This window comes from Gambusia affinis, linkage group LG21 (assembly GCF_019740435.1).
Source record: "Gambusia affinis linkage group LG21, SWU_Gaff_1.0, whole genome shotgun sequence".
NCBI lineage: Eukaryota > Metazoa > Chordata > Actinopteri > Cyprinodontiformes > Poeciliidae > Gambusia > Gambusia affinis.
This window is the reverse complement of record NC_057888.1, coordinates 22360375-22388241: the sequence shown is the minus strand read 5'-3', so window position 1 is coordinate 22388241 and position 27867 is coordinate 22360375. Positions and strand designations below refer to the sequence as shown.

General features: G+C 39.2%; 1 protein-coding gene across 5 annotated transcripts in view; it reads right to left on the bottom strand.

The window, feature by feature from the left end:
* Positions 1 to 12476: 12476 nt before the first annotated feature.
* Positions 12477 to 27867, bottom strand: part of LOC122824227 (E3 ubiquitin-protein ligase HECW1) — a 77394-nt gene continuing 62003 nt past the window's right edge. For all 5 annotated transcript variants that reach the window (XM_044104578.1, XM_044104579.1, XM_044104580.1 and 2 more), the window contains 10 exons: positions 27572 to 27678; positions 24326 to 24440; positions 24117 to 24230; positions 23880 to 24032; positions 23079 to 23177; positions 22654 to 22783; positions 19586 to 19732; positions 18463 to 18577; positions 15214 to 15412; positions 12477 to 14702 (listed from right to left, as the gene is read on the bottom strand). In XM_044104578.1, coding sequence (XP_043960513.1) covers positions 14591 to 14702; positions 15214 to 15412; positions 18463 to 18577; positions 19586 to 19732; positions 22654 to 22783; positions 23079 to 23177; positions 23880 to 24032; positions 24117 to 24230; positions 24326 to 24440; positions 27572 to 27678 — 1291 coding nt within the window. In that variant the 3' untranslated portion in view covers positions 12477 to 14590. The remainder of the gene's footprint in view (positions 14703 to 15213; positions 15413 to 18462; positions 18578 to 19585; positions 19733 to 22653; positions 22784 to 23078; positions 23178 to 23879; positions 24033 to 24116; positions 24231 to 24325; positions 24441 to 27571; positions 27679 to 27867) is intronic.

The following is a 27867-nucleotide window of genomic DNA, read 5'->3' as shown; positions in this document are numbered from 1 at the left end:
CAGTTCATCTAGACCAGGGGTTTTCAAAGTATGAAAGAGTGAGCCCCCCTCCAAGGAGCAGAATGCCTGCTGCGCCCCCCCCCCAAGACTCTAAGAAGGATTTTAAAGCCCCCACTACCCCCAGCCTCCAGATTCTGCGTTACGGCCCTGCGTTTGGTGTCAGCGCAGCGCATAGAGCTCCTCCTGCAGCTCCACAGCTCAGATGGTTGCACAGATTTGTGACACTTACCGTAATATTAATAATTATTAATATAATTATAATATAATTATTAATATATTAATATCTATCTATCTATCTATCTATCTATCTATCTATCTATCTATCTATCTATCTATCTATCTATCTATCTATCTATCTATCTATCTATCTATCTATCTATCTATCTATCTATCTATCTATCTATCTATCTATCTATCTATCTATCTATATATATATATATATATATATATATATATATATATATATATATATAGAATACAGAAATGTGGCTCTAGTGTCAGCGTAACGTTCTGACTGAATGAAAATCATTATATATATATATATAGATATATAGATAGATAGATAGATAGATAGATAGATAGATAGATAGATAGATAGATAGATAGATAGATAGATAGATAGATAGATAGATAGATAGATAGATAGATAGATAGATAGATAATATAATATAATATAAAGTGTATCTATATTTGGCAGGAAATCACATGCATTATTACATAATTTCCATTAAATCAGTGTAAAAAGGTCTTCAAACAATATTATTGTTTCTTGCAATTTTTTTTGAGAAAATTAATTGCTCAGCAAAATTTGTTATTGTGACAGGCCTAGTTGTTTCTATTGTTTGCAGCTGGGTATGGATGGATGGGGAGAGGTAGGAGATGGAACCAAAAAGAAAGTGCCACGTTTGCTTTGTTCCTGTGATCAATGACCTGTTGTTGATGGAAATGCACATTTGTTACCAATGACAGCCCAGTCTATTAAGGCCCAGTAAACATTTCTGAAACCATATACATGGGCCTCATGTAAGTCAACCATCTGGGTCCCACTGAAAACCCAGTTAAAAGCCATGAAAATCTACCTGGGCAAACCTATATAGGGCCACCATGGAGACCTTGAGCAAACCCACTTGTTACCCATATTCTAGCCCAATTCAGACCCAATCAGGGCCCAGGTAAATATTCCTCAAAGCAACCTCATGAGCCTCGTCTAAGTCAACCATCTGGGTTCTACTGAAAACCCAATCAAAACCCATTAAAATGTACCTAGGTAAATCCATATAGAGCCACCATGGAAACCGCAGACAAACCCTCTTGTTACCCATATTCTTGTTACTAGTGTTTCTTCTGTCTCAAACATAAAAGTAACAAATTACAACAATGAAGACAGGAGCCCATCTAAATGAAAAGCAAATATGGAATTAGTGGCATATCAGCTGATTTTTAAAGTCCTTGAAGAAGAAGTTGGATGTTAGAAGCAGGATGGATTCAGCAATGAACATCATAGTTTGCAGTTTAACAACCACCACACTGTGCCATGCAGCCATTGGCAAAGCAGCATCAGGACCTTTCCAAAGCCTGCAGCTTCCTTCACAGACACGTTTATATTAACTTATATTAATATATATTATATTCGTACTCGACTGTGCATGAAGAATAAATCCCCAGAGCAGTAACAAAGCGATAATTTTATTAAGGTTCATAAACAGTTGTATGGCATGGCGGATATTAGTACAGCCTGAGAATTTACCAATCCATCATCACTTATTTCAGAACTACACCTTTCAAAATTCTGCACAGATATATAACAGATAAAACAAGTATAACAAAGTAAAAACAAAAGATTCTGCATGCGTGTCACCTCACACAACATTTCCATCCATTAAATCATATTTTCTTTACAATGATTTTTATTGAATTCTGACTTTAAAAAGTAAAATTAAAAGTAAATTAATAAATGAATGTTGCTACAATTATCCATTCCCTTACCTTCCTGTTGAAACCTCAACTGTTTTCTAGTTTATTCATTTGACATTTACAGGCCAGTGATAGTGGTACATTATATGAATGAATAAATGTTTATGCATTAATCAACATTAGAACATAATGTATCAAAGAGGGGACTTTGTATGGTTGCCAAAGAGCATCCATCAATCTTCCTCCAAAGCATAGAATATTCCTGCTGGATATGCAGTAGTGAAAGCTGTGACAAGATGAGACATGTTGATATAGGAGATAGAACACTGAGGGTGCCTGCAGTGAAAGCAGTGGACAAAGGCAGTGAATATCTGTGAGGTGACAAAAAACAACAACAAAAAAACCCCAATCAATTCATCCAAAGGTAACATAATAGAACGGCTAGCAACTCTGAAGCTCCTAATTTATCATCATCGTCATCATCATCATCATCATCATCATCATCATCATCATCATCATCATCATCATCATCATCATCATCATCATCATCATCATCATCATCATCATCATCATCATCATTATCATCAAGTTTCAGTGCCTCCCCCAATTATATATATCAATAAGTAGAAAAGCTTGTAGGATATAGAGATTGAGCAATGCAACGGGATCGCAGCTTTTTTTTCTTGTGGAGATGCAATAAATATGAATAAGACTTCAACAGAAGAAAGAGTGTGCAATTTGTAAATTAGTTTCCTCCAATTTCATAGGAGATACAGCAACTGCTTGTATCTCCTATAAGTGCTTGAGCTCACTTAAAAGGCTTAGCAAAATATTTTAATCTCATAATTTTACCATCCAATGGTTCTAACTTTAAAATGTCATCACATTTTCTGTTCTAAAAGTAACAAAATAAAAGCAAAACAAAAGTTTTAAAAAGCCCAATGCCAGCTGCTCCAAGGGGAATATGACACTTAATACATTTTTGCAGATTACTCAGAATTTACACAAATCTTGCTCTATGTGTCTACACGAATACACAGTGACAACAGTGTGGTTTAGGTCAGATAAAATGATTGTCATGCAAAGTACAGAGGAAATTGTTGGGTCGGTCTCTGGCAATTGGAAGAGGTTTTTAAACGTCTTAAGAAAACAAAATTGGGCCGTAGTGTGGTGCGGGCCACAGACCTCCACAGTGCTGTCCCAAATGTGACTCATTTACTTGGTTTCCTTGCTGCATGTCTCTCCCTCCTTCCTGTCAGATCACTATTGAATAAAGAATAAAGGCCAGTAGTGCCAAAAACATTCTTAAAAAGAAAACAGAACTAATTGTAAGCTGTGATGGAAGGCAGACTTTCCCTCTAGCACAGCATTTTAGGACATCTACCAACTCTAGCAGACTGTCTGGGACAAGTGAGTTGCAGCGACTTGAAATTTTGACCAGATACAAAGCTAGCTAAGGTCTGTGTTCTATTTATATATTTATATGAGTTATGCAAATCTTAGTATGAACATTAACTCTAACTATTCACAAGGAAGGATAGTTTACATTTGTCTAAATAAAAAGAAGGTCAGCAACAAGATGGGCACCCAGATGGAACGGTTAAGTTTAGATGTAATTTGGTTCACAGTGACCAAATACTGATGGATTTGTTCAGGTTCAGATTTTAAAAGAACTTGCAGGTCTCATAATGAGATCACAGCATCCACACTGCTTACTTTGCAACATTTCTGGAACAGTTTGACAATGTTTATCACATGGACCAGGTTCTAGTTAACAACCAAAAACCTAGTTATCTTAATTTTACCATTACAGATTTTGCTGATGATAGAGTAAACCCATCTCATTGTGTCTTTGAGGCCTCCTCTTTGTCTAATGTTATGGAAGATCTTATAGTTTGGTTTTTTTTTCTTTTTTTTCTGCAAAGAGTTTTTGCGGTGCTAGTGGCTTGTATTTTTGCGACAGTAGGCAGACAGGAAGGAGGGCAAGGAGAGGGGGGAAGACATGCGGCAAAGATTGTCAGGACCGGGAGTCCCGATAACCACATCAAGGACTAAGGCATCCAAGCATGGGGCATGCTAACCCCTGTGCCACCACAGCACGCCCCTTTATAGTTTATTAATTCAAGAAAAAGTGATAATCTACGAATTCCTAAACGAGTCGTTGTTCCACATTAGAGCCATTTGTCTTAATTCCCATTGCCATGAGTCTCAAACGTGCCCAGAACTCAAACTTTTGTCACAGAACTTCTTCAGTTCCTGACCTACCTCAGTCTTGTTCATTGTTATGTAACATCTAGAAATGTACTGTGATAGGGAGGAATTAGATTAAATGAGATTAGATTAGGACATGTGTCAAACTTTTCTGTCCCTAAAGACTGTAGATTTTCACATAAATAGAACCTTAAAGGTAACCTTGCTGCTTTAAAAATATTTTTTTATCAAATCAGTTTTAATCTCTGTACTGCCAAATTACATCAATGTGAATTTTTTTTTAACATGAATGCATTATAAGAATTACTGAGTTATTTATTATTTTTTTAACAGTTTGTTAATTGGTAGTTCTTTTTTTCCTTTTAACCTTTTGTTATGAATGTCTGCAGATCTTGATAAGACCTAAATGGAAATAGGTTTGACACTCCTGAATTGAGATAATGGAATTGGTCAACATTCACTTATTCAGGTCTAACTCTGAAAATATAATATACTGTTGAAAAAAATATTTTTTTAGTTCTGAATGTGAGGCACAAATAGGGAAGATCTTGTAATTTCGGTTTGCGGCGAGATTTAAAATTTCTTCCTTTTTCAGAACTTTTCTTCTTTTTTCAGAGTGTATTAAAATAAACTATCTTTGAAACAATAAGTACTAACAAGGGTATTCTGATTGTCTTTCATGTAGTGAGATATTAATACTGCCAGTTTTTCTTTGCTTTTTTTTATTTCAGGTCCTTAGAACCTTTCTTGTTGTTTTCAGTAACTGTAGGTTACTCAGTTGCTGTAGTTCAGATGTTTTCACTGATACCCTCTGATTGGCCTCTTGTGGACATGCCAGCTCATTCTTAAGCCAATCTTTTGCTTATCTGAATTTGTACCTGATTCGATTCTGTCTAAAATTAGGTGATGGTGAAAAGATTTCATGTCAGTGTATGCTTTACAGCGCCGCTATCTGATTTGGGTGATGTGGTATAAATGTTCACCACCCACCTCTCCACCCCAAGCCTACAATTGTTTAAAAACAGTTTACAATGACAATTACTTCTGGGCCAGTTAATTAAATGGGAATGCACAGTGACTGTACTACAATGCATCTCGTCAATTTATGCCTGTCAGTTTGAGCCTTTATCTCCAGTAAGAACTGTTTTGAAATAGAAAATAATTTTATTGTCACAAATTATGATTCTCAAGCAATGCTTCTTCAAAAATCCACTTTTTCTTCAAAAATATACTTAGCTATGTTAAAATGGATTTTCCTTGGTAATAAATACTCTACTGCATAAGTTTTATGGAGATCTTTTCAAAATCTAGATTCCAGCGAGTGGATGTCTATGTGATTTGGACCAATTTACATTTTACAACTCAGAGTAGAATGAAGTATATATATTGGCATAATTGTTTGCATAAATCTCTGAACTCAGGTGTTCCAATTACTTCCATTATCATATGTAAATAAAGTTCGTCACAAAGGCACACTGCTTCTACAAACATGAAAAAATGGATGAGACTCATGGATTCCACTGTGTTATTGTCGAAGGGCAGCCCCTTTTATAATAAGGTCCAGCTGAATTTTTGTCACTAAATATTCTGATGTCAAATGTCAATAACATTAGAACAAAATGGAAGTTACTCGGAACCTATGAAGCCGTAGACCAGATATATTCAGAGCTGGGTCAGCAGATACACTGTGGAGAATTCTCCAACTTTCTATAAAGTCAATATCTATGGATATCTAAATATCATGCAGCCTTTAGATTGACTCAAGAGCAGTGAATATAAAACTTCATGGAATAAGTGACCATAGCTAACATTGTCAACAGCTATACAAAACATGTCAAAAATAGGTGGGACAATTACTTATTTCCATGCATAGACCGATTAAAGAAAAAAGTACTATCACTTTATTGAATAAATAAAAGTGGGAAACTATGATTTTGATAACAAATAATTAAAATAATTTATGATTTATGTTTCTATTGTGAGGCTCCATTAAATTAAGCTACGACGATGATGATTATAACTTAAGATATAAATGGCCCCTTAGTTGTAAAGGGATAAATATGCAATCATTAAAGAAATAATTGCATATTTATTGCATATATCCAAAATGATTGGATTTTGGATGAAAGAAGTTGTAATCTTGACAATGATCTTGAAAACAGAATAACATACTACTGCATCAAACTGATGAGTGAATGATCAAGTGGTGCTGAAACAGCAGGTCTCGATAGGAATGGAGCCAAACAGAGAGAACTGGTTAGGTGCCATCTACATCACCAAGTCAAAGAAGAAAACTTAAACTGTGGACTGTGTCCAAGAAATCTGCAAATAGTTTTCCAGAAGGTCCAGACTGACTGGGACATCCAAGACACTCAATCTCCATTTAGAATCCTACAATTTCAGCATTAGGGAAAGACAGATTAGGTTAAATTATTATTTTATTTTATTTTTAATCTATGAATATTCTCGGTCACTAAATCATGAACTTGAGGGAACCCTCCAAGAGGAGTTGAAGCAGTTATTGCTACAAAGGGTTAGCCAAAGTTTTGTCATAGATGAAAATGGGGTGTCACTTCAAGTTCATGTGTGTGAAAAGGCAGAAAAGAAAATACTTCTGGCAATATAGTGTATTTAAACAGAAAACAAAATCAATCAAACAATAAAATTCAACTAATCAAAAACAACGTAAATAACAAAGAAATGTAAACTTCTGTGGCAAGAAAAATCTCAGCAATGAAAATGACAGATATTTGCAACTTGAGCAGTTTTTCTTGCAGGCCTTCTTTTTTTACTACATATAAAATATGGAACATGATTGTAAAATTGTTGGTCATTGATGGTAATTTCAAAGACCATCAATATATACTCCTGATATCTTTAGGTTGGTTAAAGAATCAAAAATAATATTAATCAGACATGATGTATAAAACAAGCACTCTCTAGAATGCTAACTCCACCTGACTGAGAAGACACTCACAAACAAAAATAAGTATACAAATAACAGAACCAAAAATGACACCAGGTTTGAAACCCAGAAACCCCACACACCACGTCTGAGGCAGTAAGTTACTGAGGCACCGTTTCATTATTCATAAAACATGGAAGCAAAAACTAAGGGATGAATGCAGGAGTCTGCAGTCAGTCACCGTTAGACAAGATGACTGTGATACATGTTGGAGTCAAAGTCTCTATTATTGCATATATTACATTGGTTTGTCCTGGAGCTCCGGTACATAGTAGTTTGGAAGGTAAGTGTGTCCATTAATTGAGTCTCTGGACATTTGCATTCTGCTTTGCAACAGTTCAAAATATTTGATTTGAGGATGAGTGACAAGTTGGAGAGCAACGGCACTCTGAGATGAAGCAGTCATCTGTGGAAGACTAGAACATGACAGTTCCTGTTCAAACAGCAAAACAAGAGCAGTTCAAAGTTGCTGCATCCCTCAACAGGTTGGTGAGTTTCTGAAATCCTCCAATGACAGCTTGGGACCAGACCATAAGCAGCCATTGGCAAGCCGTGGAGTGCATGGTTTGCCGACGTGCTCCGATGTGATGTGGGGGATGACATCACTTATTAGACAATGTAATCCCCCAGGTTTCCATAGAAGGTCTCAGAAGCCCTTTAGTTGGAAATTATGACTGATTTAATGACATCTTGGTCTTAGTGCTTAGAGAGGAGGACTGTTGTGGAGGACAGCTGTCCTTAATGATGTTGTTTTCTCAAAGATGAAGTCTGTCTCCAGCTGATGTTTCCTTTGTTACACTGAACTTAGAGATCTAGAATGAAAAGCTGCATGTCCAGATATAGAGCTTTCTGCATGACCCCAGTTCTTTGTATGGACAGAAGATAAATAGTTTGTTTTTGTTGAGTTTATAACCATCCACTGAAATTAACTGTAATGGGTGATATAATAAAAGCCTTTTATTGTATGAATGTTCTTTCCTGTTAAAGAACAGGAAAGAACATTCCTGTTCTTTAACAGGAATGTTCTTTCCTGTTAAGAAAAGAACATTCCACACACACACACACACATGCTATGAGCATGTGTGTGTGTGTGGGGGGGGGGGGAGGAATATAGGGGGTTGCGTGAAATGAACAAGAAGACTAATTTTTGAAAGAATTCAAATTTGAGATCAAAAAAAATATAAGATCAGAAATTCTGATAGACAGCATTGAATATTCAGATTTTATTTTTTAACTGTGAGGGGAGAATTTTGAGTGAGAACTGCACAATGTATAAGAGAAAATAAGAATTCATTCTCCTAAATGAAAACCGGTGCTCTTGAATTTTGAAAAATGAACCTCCATGTAGCAGGATTTGGCCAGGATGTCATCCTTCCAAAGATGTTGGGTATTTGCATCCAACTTCTTAGTACACCCACAAATGTTATTGTTCACTGAGAGCAGAATGAGAGAACCCGAGTGAATGGCTTTAACCTATAGGTACATTAGAATATTCCCAGATTTATTTTAGGTAAAATTTTTGTCTATATCTGATTAGCTTTTTAAGATAAATTAATCTCTACATAGCTTAATAACAACAAATGACTGTTTGGAAAGATCTAAATAAACTCATGGCATTTTAAATGGGTGCATAATTTTAATTACACTGTTAAGTGTACTATTCATGTTATGTAACACTACTGAAAGAAAATAAATACTGATTCAGCTGTTCTTTTTGTATAAAAATCTGAAGCTCTGCATATATGTTGGTCCAAAATTTATATGATATTGCTAAGACAGAGTCAGGTTTCAACCTTTCCTTCTCAGATTTTATTTGCCAATTATGTTTCAACAATGAGGTTTTCTCTTGATCCAAGAACTTGGCTATAATTCACTTAAAATGTTAGAATTCATCAATTTGTGTTTAAAGGAGCAATCTGTTATTAGTGTGTTCACAATTCTGTAATTGCTTCAGTTTTTAGTTTTTGTTAAGTAAAATCTCCTCTCCTTGGGCTTCCACCTTATCATGGTGGAGTGGTTTGAGTGCCTAGGAGCTATGCTGTTGGGGGCTTTATGCCCCTGGCACGATAACCCAAGGAAGACAGGTCCTAGGTGAGGGACCAGCCAAAGCGCAGCCCAAAGACCCCTACTATGAAAAAAAAAACATTGGACTTGGTGTTCCCTCGTCTGGACTCGGGCCACTGGGGCCCCACTATGGAGCCAGGCCTGGAGGGGGGACACGATGGCGAGCACCAGGCTGTTACCCATGGAGCCCGGCCAGGCTCTGCCCGAAGAGGAGACATGGGTTACCTCTCCCATGGGCCCACCACCTTTTTGGCCTGTGGGACTCCGGAAGCAGCTGATGGGTACCGGCGGGCGAAGCGGCATGCGGCTCAAGTGGCAAAAACCCGGGTGTGGGAGAAGTTTAGAGAGGCCATGGAGAAAGACTTCCGGATGGCTTTGAGGCGATTCTGGTCCACCACCCGGCGTCTCAGGAAGGGGAAGCAGTACAGTACCAACACTGTTTATAGAGGGGATGGTGTGCTGCTGACCTCAACTCGGGAGGTTGTGGGCCAGTGGGCAGAATACTTCGAAGACCTCCTCAATCTCACCAACATGCCTTCCATTGTTGGAATGCATGTTGGTGCCTTCCACCTCCTTGGTGGCAGGGCCCCAGGGGTGGATGAGATTCGCCCAGAGTTCCTTAAAGCTCTGGATGTTGCAGGGTTGTGTTGGTTGACACGACTCTGCAATATTGCATGGACATCGGGGGCAGTTCCCCTGGACTGGCTCCCCAGTCTGCCAATCCAGGGTGTGCTCCAATTATAGGGGGTGCCACACTCTTAAGCCTGCCTGGCAAGGTCTATTCAGAGGTCCTGGAGAGGAGGGTTGGATAGTCGAACTTCAGATTCAGGAAGAGCAGTGTGGTTTTTGTCCTGGTCGTGGAACACTGGACCAGCTCTACACCCTCAGTATGGTCCTGGAGGGCGCATAGGAGTTCATCCAACCAGTCTACTTGTGTTTTGTGAACTTGGAGACGGCGCTTGACCGTGACCCTCGGTGAACCCTGTGGGGGGTTCTCCGGGAGTATGGGGTACCGGGCCCTTTGATACAGGCTGTCGGGTCCCTGCATGACTGGTGTCAGAGTCTAGTCCGCATTGCTGGCAGTAGGTCGGACTCTTTTCCGGTGACAGTTTGACCCTGGCATAGCTGCTCTTTGTCACCAATTCTGTTCATTACTTTCATAGACAGAATTTCTAGGTGCGGCCAAGGTGTTGAGGGGATCCGTTTTGGTGGCCTTAGGATGGCATCATGTGCTTTTTGCAGATGATGTGGTCCTGTTGGCTTTATCAGGTGGTGATCTGCAGCTATCACTGGAGCGGTTCGCAGCCGAATGTGAAGTGGTCGGGATGAGGATCAGTGCCTCCAAATCCAAGGTCATGGTCAGGGTAGAGTGCCTTCTCCGGGTCAAGGGGGGTGTCCTGCCCCAAGTGGAGGAGTTCAAGTATCTCTGGATCTTGTTCACGAATGAGGAAAAAAAGGAGCGGGAGAACAACAGCCAGATTGGTGCAGCGTCTGCCGTGAAGCGGGCGCTGTACCGATCTGTCATGGTGAGAGCTGAGTCAAAAAGCAAAGCTCTCAATTTACTGGTTGACCTATGTTCCCACCTTCATCTATGGTCATGAGCTTTGGGTCATGACCGAAAGAAATAGATTGCGGATACAAACGGCCAAAATGGGTTTTCTCCGTAGGGTGTCTGCACTCTCCCTTAGAGTAGGTTGAGAAACTCAGTCATCTGGGAGGGACTTAGAGTAGAGCCGCTGCTCCTTCACGTCGAGAGGAGCCAGGTGAGGTGGCTCGGGCATCTGGTCAGGATGCCTCCTGGACGCCTCCCTTGGTGAGTTGTTCCGGGCACGTCCCACCGGCAGGAGGCCCCATGGAAGATCCAGGACACGCTGGAGGGACTATGTTTCTCGGCTGGCCTGGAAGCGCCTTGGGATTCCCCCAGAGGAGCTGGAACAAGTGGCTGGGGAGAGGGAAGTCTGGGCCTCCCTTCTGAAGCTGCTACCCCCTCGACCCGAGCACAGATAAAGCAGAAGAAAATGGATGGATGGATGAAAATCTGATGATCTGAAATGTAGCTATGAACAGCAATCTTTTCATTTTTTCATCCTATTTCATCACTATTTTACTACCCTCTAATATATATATATATATATATATATATATATATATATATATATATATATATATATATATATATATATATATATATAAATATATATATATATATATATAAACTATAGTTTAGTACTATAGTTTGTATAAAGTTTTATAGTTTGTATAAAACTATACAATTATTAGGCCTGTCACGATAAACGATAAATCAATTAATTGTATGATACATTAAAACTATCGACGTCATTTTAATTATCAGCTTTATCATCTCTTCCAGCCTTTTTCTCTTTCTGTTGATGACACAGAATGAAAAAAAGGTGCAACTCCTTTCCACTGACCCTCCCTTCCTCATTTCCTCAGTGTAATGTCCAGTTCACACTACACTGAAAAAAATACCTCTTTGGACGAACAAAAAAAATCATGGAAAGGTTTTCCACCTGATTACTTTGCTTTATTTCAGCACCATGTAATTCAACATTTGCATTAAGTAGGAGTAACAACTCCTACTTAATGCAAATGTTAGGTCAACTTAATATATTATGGTTATTCTAATTTAAATAAAATGAGTTGGCTCAACTTATTTTATTACGGTTATTCTATTATGTTTTGGCTCAACTTAATATATTATGGTTATACCAATTTAAAGCAAATGTGTTGGCTCAATATAATTTATTAAGGTTGATTCAACTCATTTACTATAGTTGGACCCAATGTAATTTAAAAGAGCCAGCCCAACTAATTTGCAACACTTTGGACCAAATAATTTACTTGACCAATATTAATAGCAATTTAGTTAAAACCAACTTTTTTTTTTTTTTCTCCGAAGAGTTTTTGCAGCACTCATGGCTCATATTTTTTTGAGACAGTAGGCAGACAGGGTGAGGACGTGCGGCAAAGGTCACCAGGAATGGGAGTCGAACCAGCAACGTCTGCGTTGAGGACTAAGGCCTCCAAACGTGCAGTGTGCTAAACCCCTGCGCCACCACAGCACACTGGAGAAACCAACTTATGTTACAGTGATACCTTCACAATAATTATTAAGTTGATCCAACTCATGAAAATTAAGTTAGCTCAACAAACATGCTTCATGCTGAAAGAAAGCTATTTAATCATGTGGAAATCCTTTCCATGATTTAATTACGTTAATCCAAAGACTTTTCTTAAAAAAAAATCTTTTTTTAAAGAAAATATGTTTTTTTTTACAGTTCGTAAATGCTGAAAGAAAGAACTGCACTGTTACAGTGCTAAATGCTGAATGAAATTTAAGAACTGCTTCAATGCAGTTCTTAAATGCCAATAGTGCCCTGCAGAGAAAAACAAATATCTATAGTTTAATGTGTAACTAAAACCACTCCGAAGTCTTCCCAGGCGCATAACAGTTATGTCTCATAATCTCTCGTGATCCCCTGATCTCGCTAGACCCTCTTCGGAGGGAAATGAATCTGACTAAATTGAATCACATTATCGCAACTTGAATACGTTATTCAAGTTGAGACAAAAACATTGTCTCAACTCTGAACTCGCATGACATCCCGTGATCTCACTCGGCTTCAGCACTTTATCAGTCTGACTATAATGAATCAGGTTATTTCAACATGTCTTAGTGTGAAGAGTGGCGGATGTCAGCCGACAGGTGACCCATCAGCTCTCCAGTTCTGGAAACTTCAAAGAACCACATAAACCGACGACCCGCCACATGGTAAAAAGCTCCGCCAGGATCCAAACGACCGCTCTTAGAACTACGAGAGGTTCAAACTCCTGTCATTCATTTTTATCTTACAGAAAAAGCGCCAAGCTGGCAAATAAAAGTAAACTGACCAAAAGGATTTAGGCTTCTAACCCCCAGAAACTCACACAGATGTTTGCTTCGTACAAGATGTTTTGGCACAAAAGATGTTTTTTTTCTCCACAATTTTGTTAATAGTAAAGAGGGTTAAATAATAAAATTTCCAGAAATTATTTTTTTCTTTTTTCACTTAAAGGAAGATCTCAAGGTACGCAGAGTATGTACAGCTGCAGGCGCTGCAGCCCTCCGATAAATTCCTTCAGACGTCTGCGCTGTTCTGAACTTTAACCGTAGCAAAGAGTTTTATACGTAAAACAATTTATTTTAAAGGTTCTTAGCATTTCCTTTTTTAAAACTCTAAATATAAACAAATGTTATTACTTCAATGTAAAAAGATTAAATTAAATAATTGTTTGGCAGTGCTCCCTAATGACAAGGGCTATTTTTAGAACTTGCTCCACGGGCAACTGACAAGGTCCCCTCGGGCGACCTGGTGCCCGCGGGCATCGTGTTGGTGACCCCTGATCTACCATAACACACCACACACCACAGGATGATCACAAGCGACAATCTTAGAACGATCAACGTTCTAAGATTGTCATAAGGGGAAGGATAGGGGTAAAAATTCGTGTAGTGTGAACTATTGCATCAGGTAGTCGATGTTCCATCTTCTCTATTTAATTCTAATGATTACTGAAGGACAATATGGTTTACAGACTTCATAATCTGCACTCTTTTGGTTGAATACAGTATTTATTTACACTTTGGTGTTTTTATTCAAGTACATTTTTGTTAATGGAGACTGAATCCATTTTATTTTTGTTATTGGTTGTTTTGTTTATTTTATCAGTTCCAGTGTTGTGTTCTTCTGAAAATAAAGTGTATCTATCTTAGAAAATCGCATGCATCATTACGTCATTTCCATTAAATCAGTGTACAAAGGTTTTCGAACAATATTATCGTCTATCGCAATAGTTTTTTGAGACAATTACAGTTCAGCAAAATTTGTTATCGTGACAGGCCTAATATTTATTAATAGTTTATTATAATTTATCATCTTTTTTTATATTAATGGTACATACAAACAGATTGTCAGGCATTGTCATCAATCTTAGATTTGTAGAAGTCTTATTTGACAACTATTTTGTTGTTATCCAGTTATATACACTGTATCTGCCTGTTTTCCATTTATTATTTGCTACCATGAGCATTTTGATATTTTGGAGGGCTGATCCACTTTGGTTCATGCAAATAAGAATTTTGTATTCCCTCAAACAAACATAGACATAATGAGTTTTGAAAAGTAAGTGTGGTGTTTCACTACCACTAATAAAACTAGAACTGTTGTCCCATGGCTGTCCCCCAGTCAGAAACCTCCTTCAAGTGAACTGATAGATGAACACAGAGAACCCAACAGTGATGTACTGAGAGCCAGGCCAGTTCACAAACGTCTGTTATACTTCACAAATCTTTATGAAACTTTGAGCCAACATGGGCTGCTCTCCTTCCTTCAGCTTCCAGGCCTATCCAGAGTGAAACCATTTGACTCCTATGGGTCATTCCAGGCCAAAAGTGCTGGTTTCCTCCACAGCGATGAGCAGCTTCTCATACAGAGTGGTGTATGAGGGGTATGGAGGAAGGTCAAGGCGGTTAAAGCAGGTGTGAGCCCTGAGAGAGAAAGTGAAATACACACAGTGATTGGTGTTGGTCACATCTAGGGGTGAGGTATTTTATTCATTCAGAAGAATATACATGATGTTTCACCGTTCTCAAAGTCACCCCTTAGATTTCAGTAAACAAACTGATTAAGTAGCTCAGAGTGAAACCAAACAACTGCTTTGTGTTTTTCTCTTGCTGATGCTCTATTCTTTAGTTCCCAGTGGGGACAATGAAAGTGATCAGAAGTCAGCAAGACTCTCAGAAATGAGAGGATTTCCTCATCCTGTAAGCAGCAGCGCTTCTGCTGAACCAAACGCCAGTCTAGCTCAGACATAATACCCAGATGACATTTAGGTAAAGCTGTGGTGTCTAGCTTTTATAAAAGATATGTTTTTTAAACAAAATATTTTAAAGATTAATTAAAACTCAAACCAACTCTCTCTCTCTTTTTTTTTTTTTTTTGCAGATAAACTAAGTTGGTTCTGTGAAAATTTGGATGCTTTTTTTAACATTAACATACCTGGGTAGTGATGTGACTTTGCCCCACTTTTCAATGCAGAAACGCCGGAGGCCGTTAGATCCTCTTAGGGATGCAAAGCCTTCGTAGGGCACACTGGATGTCCCTGTGACGAACTGCAGCAAGCGGAGACGCTGCTCATTGGTAAACCTCTCCACCGCTGCCCAGAACCATCGCATCACTATGTGGCCATCGTGGTAACCTGGCAGGGACAGCACACTAATTGTTAATACAGTGACATGCTGTAACTCCTGGAGATACAATTATCCTCAAACTATCATAGTTATTCCACCTTAACTTGAGTCCTCTACTGAAAACAATAAAGGATGATTTAAACTGATGGATGATAATACCACTTTCAAATAAAGGAAGAATTAACACTATAAAAAAGACAATTTTACCAAAATTCAACGATTAATTCAAAATGATACCTTGTTTTGAATATTTTATTAAAATATATTCTGCAGTTCTGAGCAGTATCTCAATGCTGGTGAGTTAAGAAATACATCCAATATTAGACACACCAGCAGAGAAGAAAGAAAACCAGATAATAACATCAGGAAACATGCTCTAGGTTATCCTGTTTCTATTTATATCCTATTCTTATTTTGTTTCTTCCACTTTTACCAAAGATATCTATGTGTGATTCCAGATTAAAGGGACAGTATTATGTATTTTCTAGACTTAGACTTAGACAGACTTTATTGTCATTTTGTATGCACAGGGATGTATACATAACAAAATTTCGTTGCATACGGCTCAGGACAATGTTTTGAGGTTCCAATGAGGTTACTCCAGAATAAATAAAATACAATATAAAATATAAACATGATTATAAATACTAAATATAAAGTGCAGGAATGACAGTAAAATAGAAGTTATTTAACTATGTACATGAAGTGGAGACCAGTTTTCGAGTGCAGTCCAGTTAAGAGTTCAGCAGTCTGATGGCAAGTGAGAAAAAACTGTTTCTAAACCTGGTTGACCTGCACCAGATGCTGCGGAACCTCTTTCCAGAGGGCAGCAGGGAGAACAGTCTATGGTGGGGGTGTGAGGGGTGAGTGGCGATGTTTCTGCCTCGGGACACACAGCGCTGAGATGAAATGTCCTGAATGGAGGGAAGGGGGGCCCTGATGATCCTCTCTGCTGTTCGCACCACTCTCCTCACGTTCTTCCAGTGGGAGGCGCTGCAGCCTCCACACCACACAGAGAGGCAGCTGGTCAGAATGCTCTCTATGGTGCTTCTGTAGAACGTCTTGAGGATGGGCGGGGGCAGGTGTGCTCTTCTCATCCTCCGCAGGAAATACAAACGATTCTGTGCCCTCTTGACGAGAGTCATGGTGTTCACAGTCCAGGTGAGGTCGCTTGTGATGTGCACCCCCAGGAATTTGGTGCTGCTGACCATCTCCACAGCCGAGCTGTTGATGAGCAGTGGAGCGTGGCTGGGCCGGTTCTTCCTGAAGTCGACAATCATCTCCTTTGTCTTGTCAACGTTCAGGATCAGGCTGTTGTCTCTGCACCAGTCCACCAGCTGCTCCACCTCCTCTCTGTAGTCCAGGTTGTTGTCATCTCTGATGAGGCCCACCACCGTTGTGTCGTCCGCGAACTTCACAATGTGATTGGTGGCGAACCTGGGGGCGCAGTCGTGTGTCATCAGAGTGAACAGCAGAGGGCTCAGGACGCAGCCCTGAGGGGAGCCTGTGCTGAGGGTGATGACATCGGAGGTGTGTTGTCCGATCCGGACTGACTGAGGTCTGTTGGTGAGAAAGTCTAGCAGCCAGTTTCGCAAGAGGGTGCTGAAGCCCAGGTGTCCCAGTTTTCCTGCCAGATGCTGTGGGATGATTGTGTTGAACGCTGAGCTGAAGTCCAGGAACAACATCCGCACATGAGTGTTCTTCTCCTCCAGGTGAGCCAGGCTCAGGTGTAGGGCGGAGGAGATGGCATCCTCAGTGGAGCGGTTTCGGCGGTTGGCAAACTGGAATGGGTCGAATGTGGAGGGGAGTCTGGAGACGATATGTTCTTTTACCAGCCTTTCAAAGCACTTCATCATGATGGGAGTCAGTGGCACAGGCCGGTAATCGTTGAAAGAGGTGACGTGAGGTTTCTTTGGCACCGGAATGATGGAGGCAGTTTTGAGACAGGCTGGCATTGTGGCTTGGTCCAGTGAGGTGTTAAAAATGTTTGTTAGGACACCAGCCAGCTGACCTGCGCATTCCCTGAACACCTGCCCAGGTATGTTGTCGGGGCCTGGGGCCTTCCGTGGGTTGACTCTTTTCAGAGTCTTCAACACATTGGCTGTGTCCAGGCAGAGTGCCTCCTCTTCCTGGTGGGGAACAGTTTTCTTTGCCGGAGTACTGTTCAGTGCCTCGAACCTCCCAAAGAAGTTATTGAGTCCATTTAGAAAGTCGGCATCAACTTCGCCCACTGGGGGGGGATGATGGATTGTAATCTGTGATCGCCCGTATGCCTTGCCACATACTCCTGGTATGCTACTCTACGCACATAGTACAATTTTACAGCACAAACAAGTAACTATGTTTATGTTAAAATTAGCCTTCGTCCCTTTAAGGAGCTCCTGCTCTTTCTAACATGTTGCCTTCAGCACGTCATCACAGCAAGCATTTAGGCACCCCAGAATGCTTGCCGTGGGAGATTCAAGGATTTTGTAACATGCATGAAAAAAATCCAGGCAACACTTTTGGTAGATTTTTAATAAGGGAATGACATAACATGATGTAAATCTCTCAAAACATAAAATCCCCGTTCCATTACAACAACAAAGATAAAAAAAAAAAATCTAATCAGAATGTACAAAAAGAAGTAACGTTTTAAAACCGATAATTTTTTGTGATGCTGCTCAGCACCATTTCATCTTTGACCTCTGTGTTTCCGTTATAGTTGAACATTTTACTTTTCATACCACTCTGTTGTTTTTGTTTAATTTTATTGTTTTAGTTTAATTACTTTGCTATTTTGTAAACAAGTTCCAGTTTTGTTGTTTGTTCATACTGATGGCCTTTACACGCAATAACCGGTGAAAAAAGGAGGATGCTGCAAGACATCAAATTCATTTACATATGCACACTGATACTTTTGTTGCATCCCCAAACATTGACAACAGGGTTCTTACTTTTTACAACAAAAAACAAAACAAACAAATGACTGCGTCTAGGCCTAAATGTCAAGTATTTGACTTGAGTTTCACATATCCTGTCTGGAATCTGGGAGTGAAACCGAACAGATTGCACAGACCTCCTCTGTACTCTGTGTTGCTCCTCCAGTCACTGAGATCGATCTCAACTGTCCCAGCAATGACCAGCTCCAGCTCCCGCGCATCAAACACAGACACCAGCCTGGAGTCCACCACCTGAGCAGGAGCACAGTGGAGATAGTCGGTGCCGGAAGCCGAGCAGTTTAGGATTAATTTGTCACATTCATGAAAGAAATTTAGCTGTGAATAATAACCATTTTGAAATTTTATTTAATTTTTTTTAACAACTTTAATGTAACATAGTAAAATATATGCTCATTCTCAAACAGATGACAAATAACGTCGCTAAAAGTTAGTTATTTTGAAATCCAAATCATGTCCACAGACCAACTTTATTTTTCCAGAAGAAAACAAACTACTTGATTAAAGGTAAATCTTTTTTCAATATTTAAAAGCTCAAATGGAGTCCCTAACACTTTCAGAATATTCACTCAGTAACTATATTTCTGTTACCATCTGTAGGCATCTGAACTTGAAGTTTCATTTGTGAATCTTTTTGATCATTTCAGTGTCATTTAATTACATAGATCTCCTCATTTTAGTTAATTCCTTTGTGCTTAGGATTGTGTTTTTCTTATATTAGTTCCTGTTTGTCTTTGCTTGGTTAATTTTTTTTCTTCTATTAGCTTGGAAGTTGTTTCCCTTTTGCAGCTGTTATCTCATTCGCCTCTGCCTGGCCTCTCCCTGGCCTCTCCCTCAGCTGTTCTCATTTGTCTCTGATTAGATTCTCTGGTTCCTTTCTTCACTCCCTCCACACGCTCAGTATTTAATCTCCCAGTTTTTAAGTTCTACTGACCTGATTTTAATACACAGAAATGTTATCCACGCATCATGTGTAAACTTAGCAAATCATAATCAGGGCTCTCCTTGATATATCTAAAATAATTGTTATCTCAGTGTTTATACATTTTTGGATTTGAAGACAGACAACAAAAAAAAAAATCTTTTGCAACATTATGACATTTAGCAAATAGAAAAAGTATCATGATATAAAAGCAGGAGAAGTTTAGTCTAGTTTAATGTCTGACAGTTATGGATTGCGTGTTTCTACAGTGTATCCCTTTGGTTTAGAGCAGTGGGGTTTTAGTGAGGACTCATGCTCACCTCATAGAAGCCTCTGACCAGTGCCTCCGTCTGCTGCACCACCCCCCTCTCCACTCTCCACTTCGCCATTCGCTCAATGTAATCCTTCTTGTTCTTCTCTGTCACTTGGAGGTGGGAGCCACCTGACTTCAGCTCCCGCTCTGTCACCTAGCAACACAGCCACAATGTTTCCAAAGGCAAGTTTAGAAAACTGATTTAAACCAGATTTAATACCAAAGTGGAAACAATATGTACCCCTCCAGCAGATCCATCTCTTTTTAGGCACTTTTGCATTGAAGAGCTCATTCTATAAGGAGCGTGTTAGAATCAACAGCTGTACTCAATGTAATAGCAGCGTATTTAACATAGTGATTAAATAACATTCCGCAGTCACATCAAAGCTTTGGGAACAATGAACATTCTATAGCCAACTAAAGCATGAAAAAAACCTAATATAAACTGTTACCATTACACATAGAGTGAGAACACATGAATGTAATGGCTGTTCAAACTTGTTTTAACTGAAAAGTGCTTAAAGTTTTAGCTTATGTGGGAATTTTTCTTGAAGTTAAAAAAGAAAAGTATAATTTCTGAAATGTTTATTATCGAACCCTCTTTACAATTAACAAATTGTGGAAGAAAAAAAAAATCTTATGTGTCAAAACATCTTGAACGTATCTTGTATGCACGTCTGAGTCTGAGGGGGGTGGTCTCGCCAAGCTTAAATCTTATTGGTCAGTTTGCTTTTGCTTATTTGGCGGCTTGGCACTTTTTCTGTAAGCTAAAAATTTATGAGCAGAGTTTGAACCTCCCATATTTCTAAGAGCGGTTTGGATCCCGGTGGAGATTTTTACAGTATGCGGTTCTGGCAGGTCGCCTGTTTATGAGCTTCTTTGACGTTTCTCGAACTGGAGAGCTGATGGCTCACCCGTTAACTGACATGTGCCGCTCTTCCTGAGCGCGACTGTGGGTTAAACAATTTAATCTAGTCGAAATGTTCCCCAATTAAGCAAACATTGTTGCTTCATCTTCTTCTCCTTTGGACTTCTGACACCACCTGAACCTGGGAATCAACATCCTCCTCTTTCCGTGGATCTACCGTGTAGGCTTCGATTTCCATGTCTTTATTATTTAGCATCGTTTGTGTAAAAGAAAAAAAAAAAAAGAAAAAAAGGGTGCGCTGCTTTAGTGGTTTAGATTTGTGCTGGTTTTGTGCGACACGCACATGATGCACGTTGGAGAGGTGGTTGTGCTCTTGCAGGTCAGGTGCAGTGATAGTTTTGTACCTTCCGATCTGTCAGACATTTTTTCTTGACATCTGCTGGTGTCACCCAACAGGTGACCCGTCAGCTTTTAAGTTTGCGAAACCGCAAAAAAAACCTAATAAACCGACGACCCGCCAGAACCGCGCACACTGTAAAGCTGACAGAAAAATCAAACTGACCAATAAGATTTAGGCTTTGGCATGCACTTTGACCCGAGAGACTCACACTGATGTGCGCTACATACAAGATGTTTTGGCACAAAAGAACGTTTTCTTCTCTCCACAATTTTGTTAATAGTAAAGAGGGTTGGATAACAAAATACAATGACTTTTCTTTTTTTTATTTAAAGGAAAATCTCACAGTGAGTCCAGCTGTACAGCTGCAACAATCCATATTCTCTGTCACTTGTGGGCAATTTAGAATCACACAGAAAAGTTCTAAAAGGGAATCAAACTTAAAACTCTAAACTAAGAACTTCTGATCACATAATAGCAATTAACCGTAGCTGCCATGGTAAATTATTACTGATAACTGTTGTCAGTAGTCCCTAACATTAATATGATCCGGTAGCATGTAATCATATTATATATACGTATATATACTATTGTTATAAAGGCTGAGCCAAGAAAATGTATGTCTGTATCAAACAAGTAGCCCTTCGTGTTACTTTGTACCCGTGAAGTAGCTCCCAGTCTCAAAAAGGTTGGTGACCCCTGCTCATTTTGTAATTTACCATTTTATCACTTACTATTCAACATAAATGGGTTCTGTTAGTGGGCAGTTTATCCTACCCCATGTATCACCCCATTATGTGCTCTGTTTCTTGCTATTGTTGGCGGGACATGACTTAGACTTAGACTTAGACTGACATTATTATCATTTTGCATGCACAGGGTGTATACAGAACGAAATTTCGTTGCATACGGCTCAGAACAATGTTTTGAGGTTCCAATGTTATGAGGTTACTCCAGAATAAAATAAAATACATGAGCAGGAGCAGCTGTGGTCAACTCTCTGCTGATGTTTGCAGCCACTCAGTAATGTAGAACCTCGAGGTTCTGTTCTGATGGACTAAAACAAATATTTCATTTTGTCTTATAGAAATTCATTGCTGGCCCAAAGATAATAAAGATAAAGGCTCAGATCAGTTGATTATTCTTACTATGCATATATTTACGATCTGGCACTTTATTTTTTAAAATGTGTAACCCTTTGGATTTTGGTAATGCAGTCCAAGTATATAAACCAATAGCAACCAATAGCCATGCATAAACTTTATTTTTATTTTTTAATTTACAAATTATATAATGTAGTTCCAGTGTTTCACACTGTTAATGCAAAACAGCAGCAAGGTCAGAAAATTTACCACATCTGCAGTGTGTATCTCTTTTCTTTATTACAGTCCGTATTAAGAGCCGCTTGCCGGATTGCAGTGCTGTTAATTCACAGACTGCAAATGCTACAGTATGTGTTCCCGCCTGTACTCCTGATTAAACTCATAAATAAACCCATACTGAGCAGCTCTCTGATAGACGGCATGTCCATGGTCCACAGTTAAATGCTAAATGTTGTTTGCCATTTTCAGTTCGCCGGATTTGCTAATGGAAAATTAATCGGGCAGCGGTGGACCGAGACCTTACTTGTTAGAAGTGGCCTAGTGGAAAAGTGTCTCAAGTGAATACAGCCTTTCCATGCACACCAGGTTCATCTAAATTCATTAAACTAAGAAAATTACTTGATTAGTATTTCTGATTACAGATGTATATCTTTAGGAAGACGGTTTACTTAATACATTTTAATTGATGCTGGCAGATGTGTTCAAACCTGGCCAAAAACTTCTTCATTCACAGTGAAGGTGAGGTCCAAGATATCAGTGATGTCATTGTCTTTCATCCACTGGAGAGACTGGTGGAACTCCTCATCCAGGTACTCTAGATCAGACAGATCTGTGGGTCTGCAAGACACACATAGCTCAATCTGACAGTCCACACTGCTGCACAGGTTATCTGCATTTAATACATGTTGTGGTCTTGGAAAGAAGGGAAGTTCAAATGTGGCACATTTTCAGCTTTCCACAGCTTCTTTAATAAATCCTTAAGCTCTAATGGATCAGTGATTTAAAAAACTGACATGTATCACTTTGTCAAATTCAAAATCTACCATGAGGAATTACTACATTTCCAAAAATGGGAATATTTTTATATGTGGTACATGTTGAATCAAAATGACACATGGTGTGTTGTACTGACAGTCTGAGCAGAGCCTTGTAGAAGGGTCTGGTGAAGAAGGCATCCAGCAGGTACTGGTGGATCAGAGCCAGGCCGAGAATACGGCCACTGAAACGGAACCTGAACCAGACACACATGCATTAGATGAAATTAAAACGTTTTTGTATCCAGATAATCATAATTTGGTAATATAAAGAAGGGAAGCTACAGAATAAAACAGTAACATCACATCTGACTGGTATTGTATGTGTTGTATATTCTAGAGGACCGTCATTCAATGCATACCTTCAAATGTTTTCACATTTTATTGTTACCACCACAAATCTGTAATGGATTTTATTTGAGAGATCAACATAAAGTAGTGCAGCCATTCGGAGTGGAAGATACATGATACTGCTTTGTTTTGCATGAACCAAAATCTAAATAAAAAAATATTTGCGAAAAACAATAAAGTATGTCTGTTTGAACATTAAATATCTTGTATTTGTAGTGAATTTAATAGAATATAGGTTGAAAGGTATTTGCAAATCATCATATTCTGTTTATATTTTTACACAATGTTCCAACTTCATAGGAATAGGGTTTAATAATGTACTCCAGTATTAAAACAAGGAGTGTAGTTTTTGGTTTATGAATGCTTGTGTAATTTATTAATAATGTATAAAAACCATGTAAGATTTTTATTGTACTTCATAATTATGTAGTACTTTGTTGTGTCACATTAAAACCTTAAATGCTTTTGCATAGTCAATTTTTGGTGTTAGTCACAGTTAGTGAAAGTTTTTAGTTACCTAAATCCCAATTTGTTAAAGCTCTACTTACCATTCCAGATGGTTCTCAACAAAAGCTGACATGGGGCTGATCTGAACGGTGTATGTGTCATTGGCTGAGTATTCAAACAGACCATAGTATGGATTAAAGAGCTCCTGGGAGAGCAGGAAGAAGAATTCCCTGGATGGACCACTGTAATCTAATCTATAGATGACAAGATAAAGGCAGTCCTCATATTCAGTTCAGAAACATACACAGAGCTGTATGGAGTGGCGAAGCAAAGCGTACCCCTCTTCCCCTAAAAAGGTGACGTAGAGTTTGTTCCTCTGCAGCTCTTTGCGTGAATACGCCATCGCTTGGTTGAAGGTTCCCTCCAGCAGATGTTCTCTTCGTATCAGCAGTCTGTGAGAACACACCAAACACAGCACTTCCTTTGATCCAATTGCATTTCAGCTTCAGTTTGAGGTCACAACAAGGTGATGAGTGCTTGTTCTTACTTGATCTTGCCCGGTCCCTGGCCATAGCCTTTACCCTCTAGTTTGCGGTAGAAGTTTCGCAGCTTGGCTTCAAAATCTCTGCGATAAGGAGCTGGGGCCCTGGCTCTCTGCAGACCTGCAGGTGTACACATGAAACAAAACCTCTCTTAAAGAATAACTTTGGATTTTCAGTTTTTGATGTACGTACTGCATTCCTCATAACAACACCTCCATGCTGTTCGGGGCTATTTCAGCTCAGCCAGTAATTCTCTGTATTTAGTTTACAGACCTGATGATACCTGATGTAGACATGACTATGATCACTGTGCCTTATCGATACCAACCTGAAGAAAATATTTTCCAGAAGCTCTGAATAACCAAACTCCATCATGCATCAGATATCTGATTGGTCCATATGTTCCTAACAGCTTCTTGCTCTCATACTGCAGGTTTACTGCTGGTTCCCAGAGCTTCTAAAAGTAGAATGGGAAGCAGAAGGATCTGCCTGGGAGGTAACTGAAAGGAGCCTTCAGTTATCGGTCTTCTTTCCTGTGGAACCAGTTCCCAGTTTGAGGTTGCAAGCTCAACAGCGAGCTCATTCATCCCTTTACTGGTACAGGGATGGGAAACAGCCTTCACAAGCCGCTAAGATAGACCATTTTCTACCAGAACCGGGCCTAACCGGTTCTACTAGGAGAACACAACTCAAATGAAAGACAACATTTTAGGATATCTTGGATGGACAGGCTGTCTAACAGTCAGCATTGTGAATCTGTATTTTCAGTCATTTGTCTACCAGGTTCCATATGAAGCTTTTACCTCTTGTTAGCCTACTGATTAGTAGTTTGCTAATGATCCACATCTGTTCAGTCCTAATCCTTTGAGTTCATTTTTGCATTTTCAATGAGAAGATACTCTTAATTCCAACATGAGTGTTTTAAAAATAAAATGAAACTACTCATAGCATCAGGCTAAATACAAAACAGTAGGACTTAAAGATAATAACACATGCAGTGATTATACAATAGGTTTGAATCTATTTGTAAAGTTAAATCCATGAGGTGGCAGTGCAAATATTTCAGGATTTGTTTGTCTCTTCCACTGAGTCAGTAATCTTATGTTGTCAGGCTGTCACTTTAAAATCAGACAGGAAAATATTTCAGCTGTCTTCTGTTGATCTGCATTATAGTTATTCTATGGTTGATTCTAAATCAAATGTTGGCTCAACTTAATATATTATGGTTATTCTAATTTAAATAAAATGAGTTGGCTCAACTTATTTTATTACGGTTATTCTATTAAGTTTTGGCTGAACTTAATATATGGTTATTCCAATTTAAAGCAAATGTGTTGGCTCAATTTAATTTATTAAGGTTGATTCAACTCATTTACTATAGTTGGACCCAATGTCATTTAAAAGAGCCAGCCCAACTAATTTGCAACGCTTTGGACCAAATAATTTACTTGACCAATATTAATAGCAATTTAGTTAAAACCAACTTTTTTTTTTTTCTCCGAAGAGTTTTTACAGCACAAATGGCTAATATTTTGAGCCATATTTTGATATTTTGAGACAGTAGGCAGACAGGGTGAAGACATGCTGCAAAGGCTGCCAGGACCGGGAGTCGAACCAGCAGCATCTGCATCAAGGACTAAGGCCTCTAAACGTGCAGTGTGCTAAACCCCTGCGCCACCACAGCACGCTGGAGAAACCATCTTATGTTACAGTGATACCTTCACACTACTTATTAAGTTGATCCAACTCATTTTTTACAGTGTGTGTTGAAAACTATGTGGGCAAAGTCACCAAAATATAAATAAACGTATGTTTGGTGGTTGAATCCCAACTATTTCCAGGTACTTAATTTATCAAAACTCAAGTCTTCATATTCTGGAATAACCCATTTTACACACATTTGTCCATCCATCCAGGAACTTCAAACATTTTTGTCCCCAAATCTAAACCGGCGTGATGGCTTTTCTGTCTGTCTTCTCTGTGCCTCTGAAAAAAACAATTATTCAATATTGTGCAGTAGAGCTGTTGCTGAGTCAGGACTGTCCACCCAGTCTCGATCAGTAAAACTCATTTTGGTTTTCCCTTTCAAGAAAAAGAGGAAAACAATCTTCAACATTGGGTTCAAAGCAGTGACGTGCGGTCAGGGGAGGCAGGTGAGGCAGTGCCTCACCAGCCATCATGGAAAGAAAGAAAATATATAATCATAAAGTAATTTAAATTGTTATATTCATCCGGTGGTTTGTACTAAAAAATATTTATTTTTCATGTAGCTTCACCAATTTCGATTTTTATTTGTTCAAAATCGCTGAATTTTCTTATTTTCCCATTCAAATGCTTGGAAGCGATGCCGGTGAGGCAGCAGCGAGCTCTGCCTCACCTTGGATTGCGCAACCCCTGGCTCTGCGCTGGCTGCTAAGCGGAGAGAGCATGTTGCTGTACGGCGTCAATAAAATGGTTTAAACAAATTTAATATGTGAACTTATTTCCAATAATTTAGCTTATGTATATAATGTACAGTGCTTTTTGTCACCAACTGTGTTTGTGTAACGTGTTTCGTGTAATGAGCGATTATAAAGGGCAGAGAACAGGTTCGAGGTGAGGCAGGCAGTTCTCTTGCCTCATGGCAGGGGGTGCTCAAGATCCCAGACGTTCGTCTTGTTCACTCCTCAACTGCCGAGTAAGTGACAGCGAGCTAGGCTAAACGATTCGGGAAGAAAGTCAAGTGCAGCGCTAGATTATAATAGAGATAGTGATTTTTTGTTTTGTTTTTTAAGGAAATGTGTGTTTTGTGAGCTACAGTTTGTATGTGTAAGGATGCAGAAGTGAAACATAACCTGTAAACTGCTGTCAATCTATGGATCTATTTGCAAATCTGATTCTGATGACGTCAGTGCCTCACCATCTATGAACCTCACCGCACGTCACTGGTTCAAAGAGTCACTCTAGTATGAAAGACTGTTTCCCTGCCAATTGGCTCAGTAGTTTGACAATCAAAGCCTACATTCATCTTACCTCGGTGTGTGCTGACAGCTTTTCCACTTTATGTTTTTTCCAAAGACAATAGAACAGTAAAGAAAGAAGAGCAATTATAAACTAACATTTGATGCTGTGACCCAATGTCCTTTTTTAGAATCTCCCACAGTACATGTGCGCACATGTGCACATGTGCGCTGTGGCCTTCAGTAGATGTGCCAGAGTGCATTAAGAAAGCCCTGCTGTCATAATGATACATGAACAGATAAAAAACCAACCAGGAGAGCTCTGTGGGGAGGAACCGGGTGAACAGCGAGGGGAGAAGCTGAACCCAGGGTGGACAGGGTGAGGCGGAATGTAAGACATAATATCCTCTTCATATAAACTGCCAAGACAGAAGCAGAAGCAGATACATTATTACAAAAAGTCAGAACATAATGTTGTGTGGACATGGGTCAAGTTGATAAAAGGTTTTAAAAATGTATTATCACATCATGTCTGATGCAGGTTTTGCTCAGAAATTGTGATTGGCCTTAATAAAACCTGGAACTTGATTAGTTCCTGGCAAGTCTAC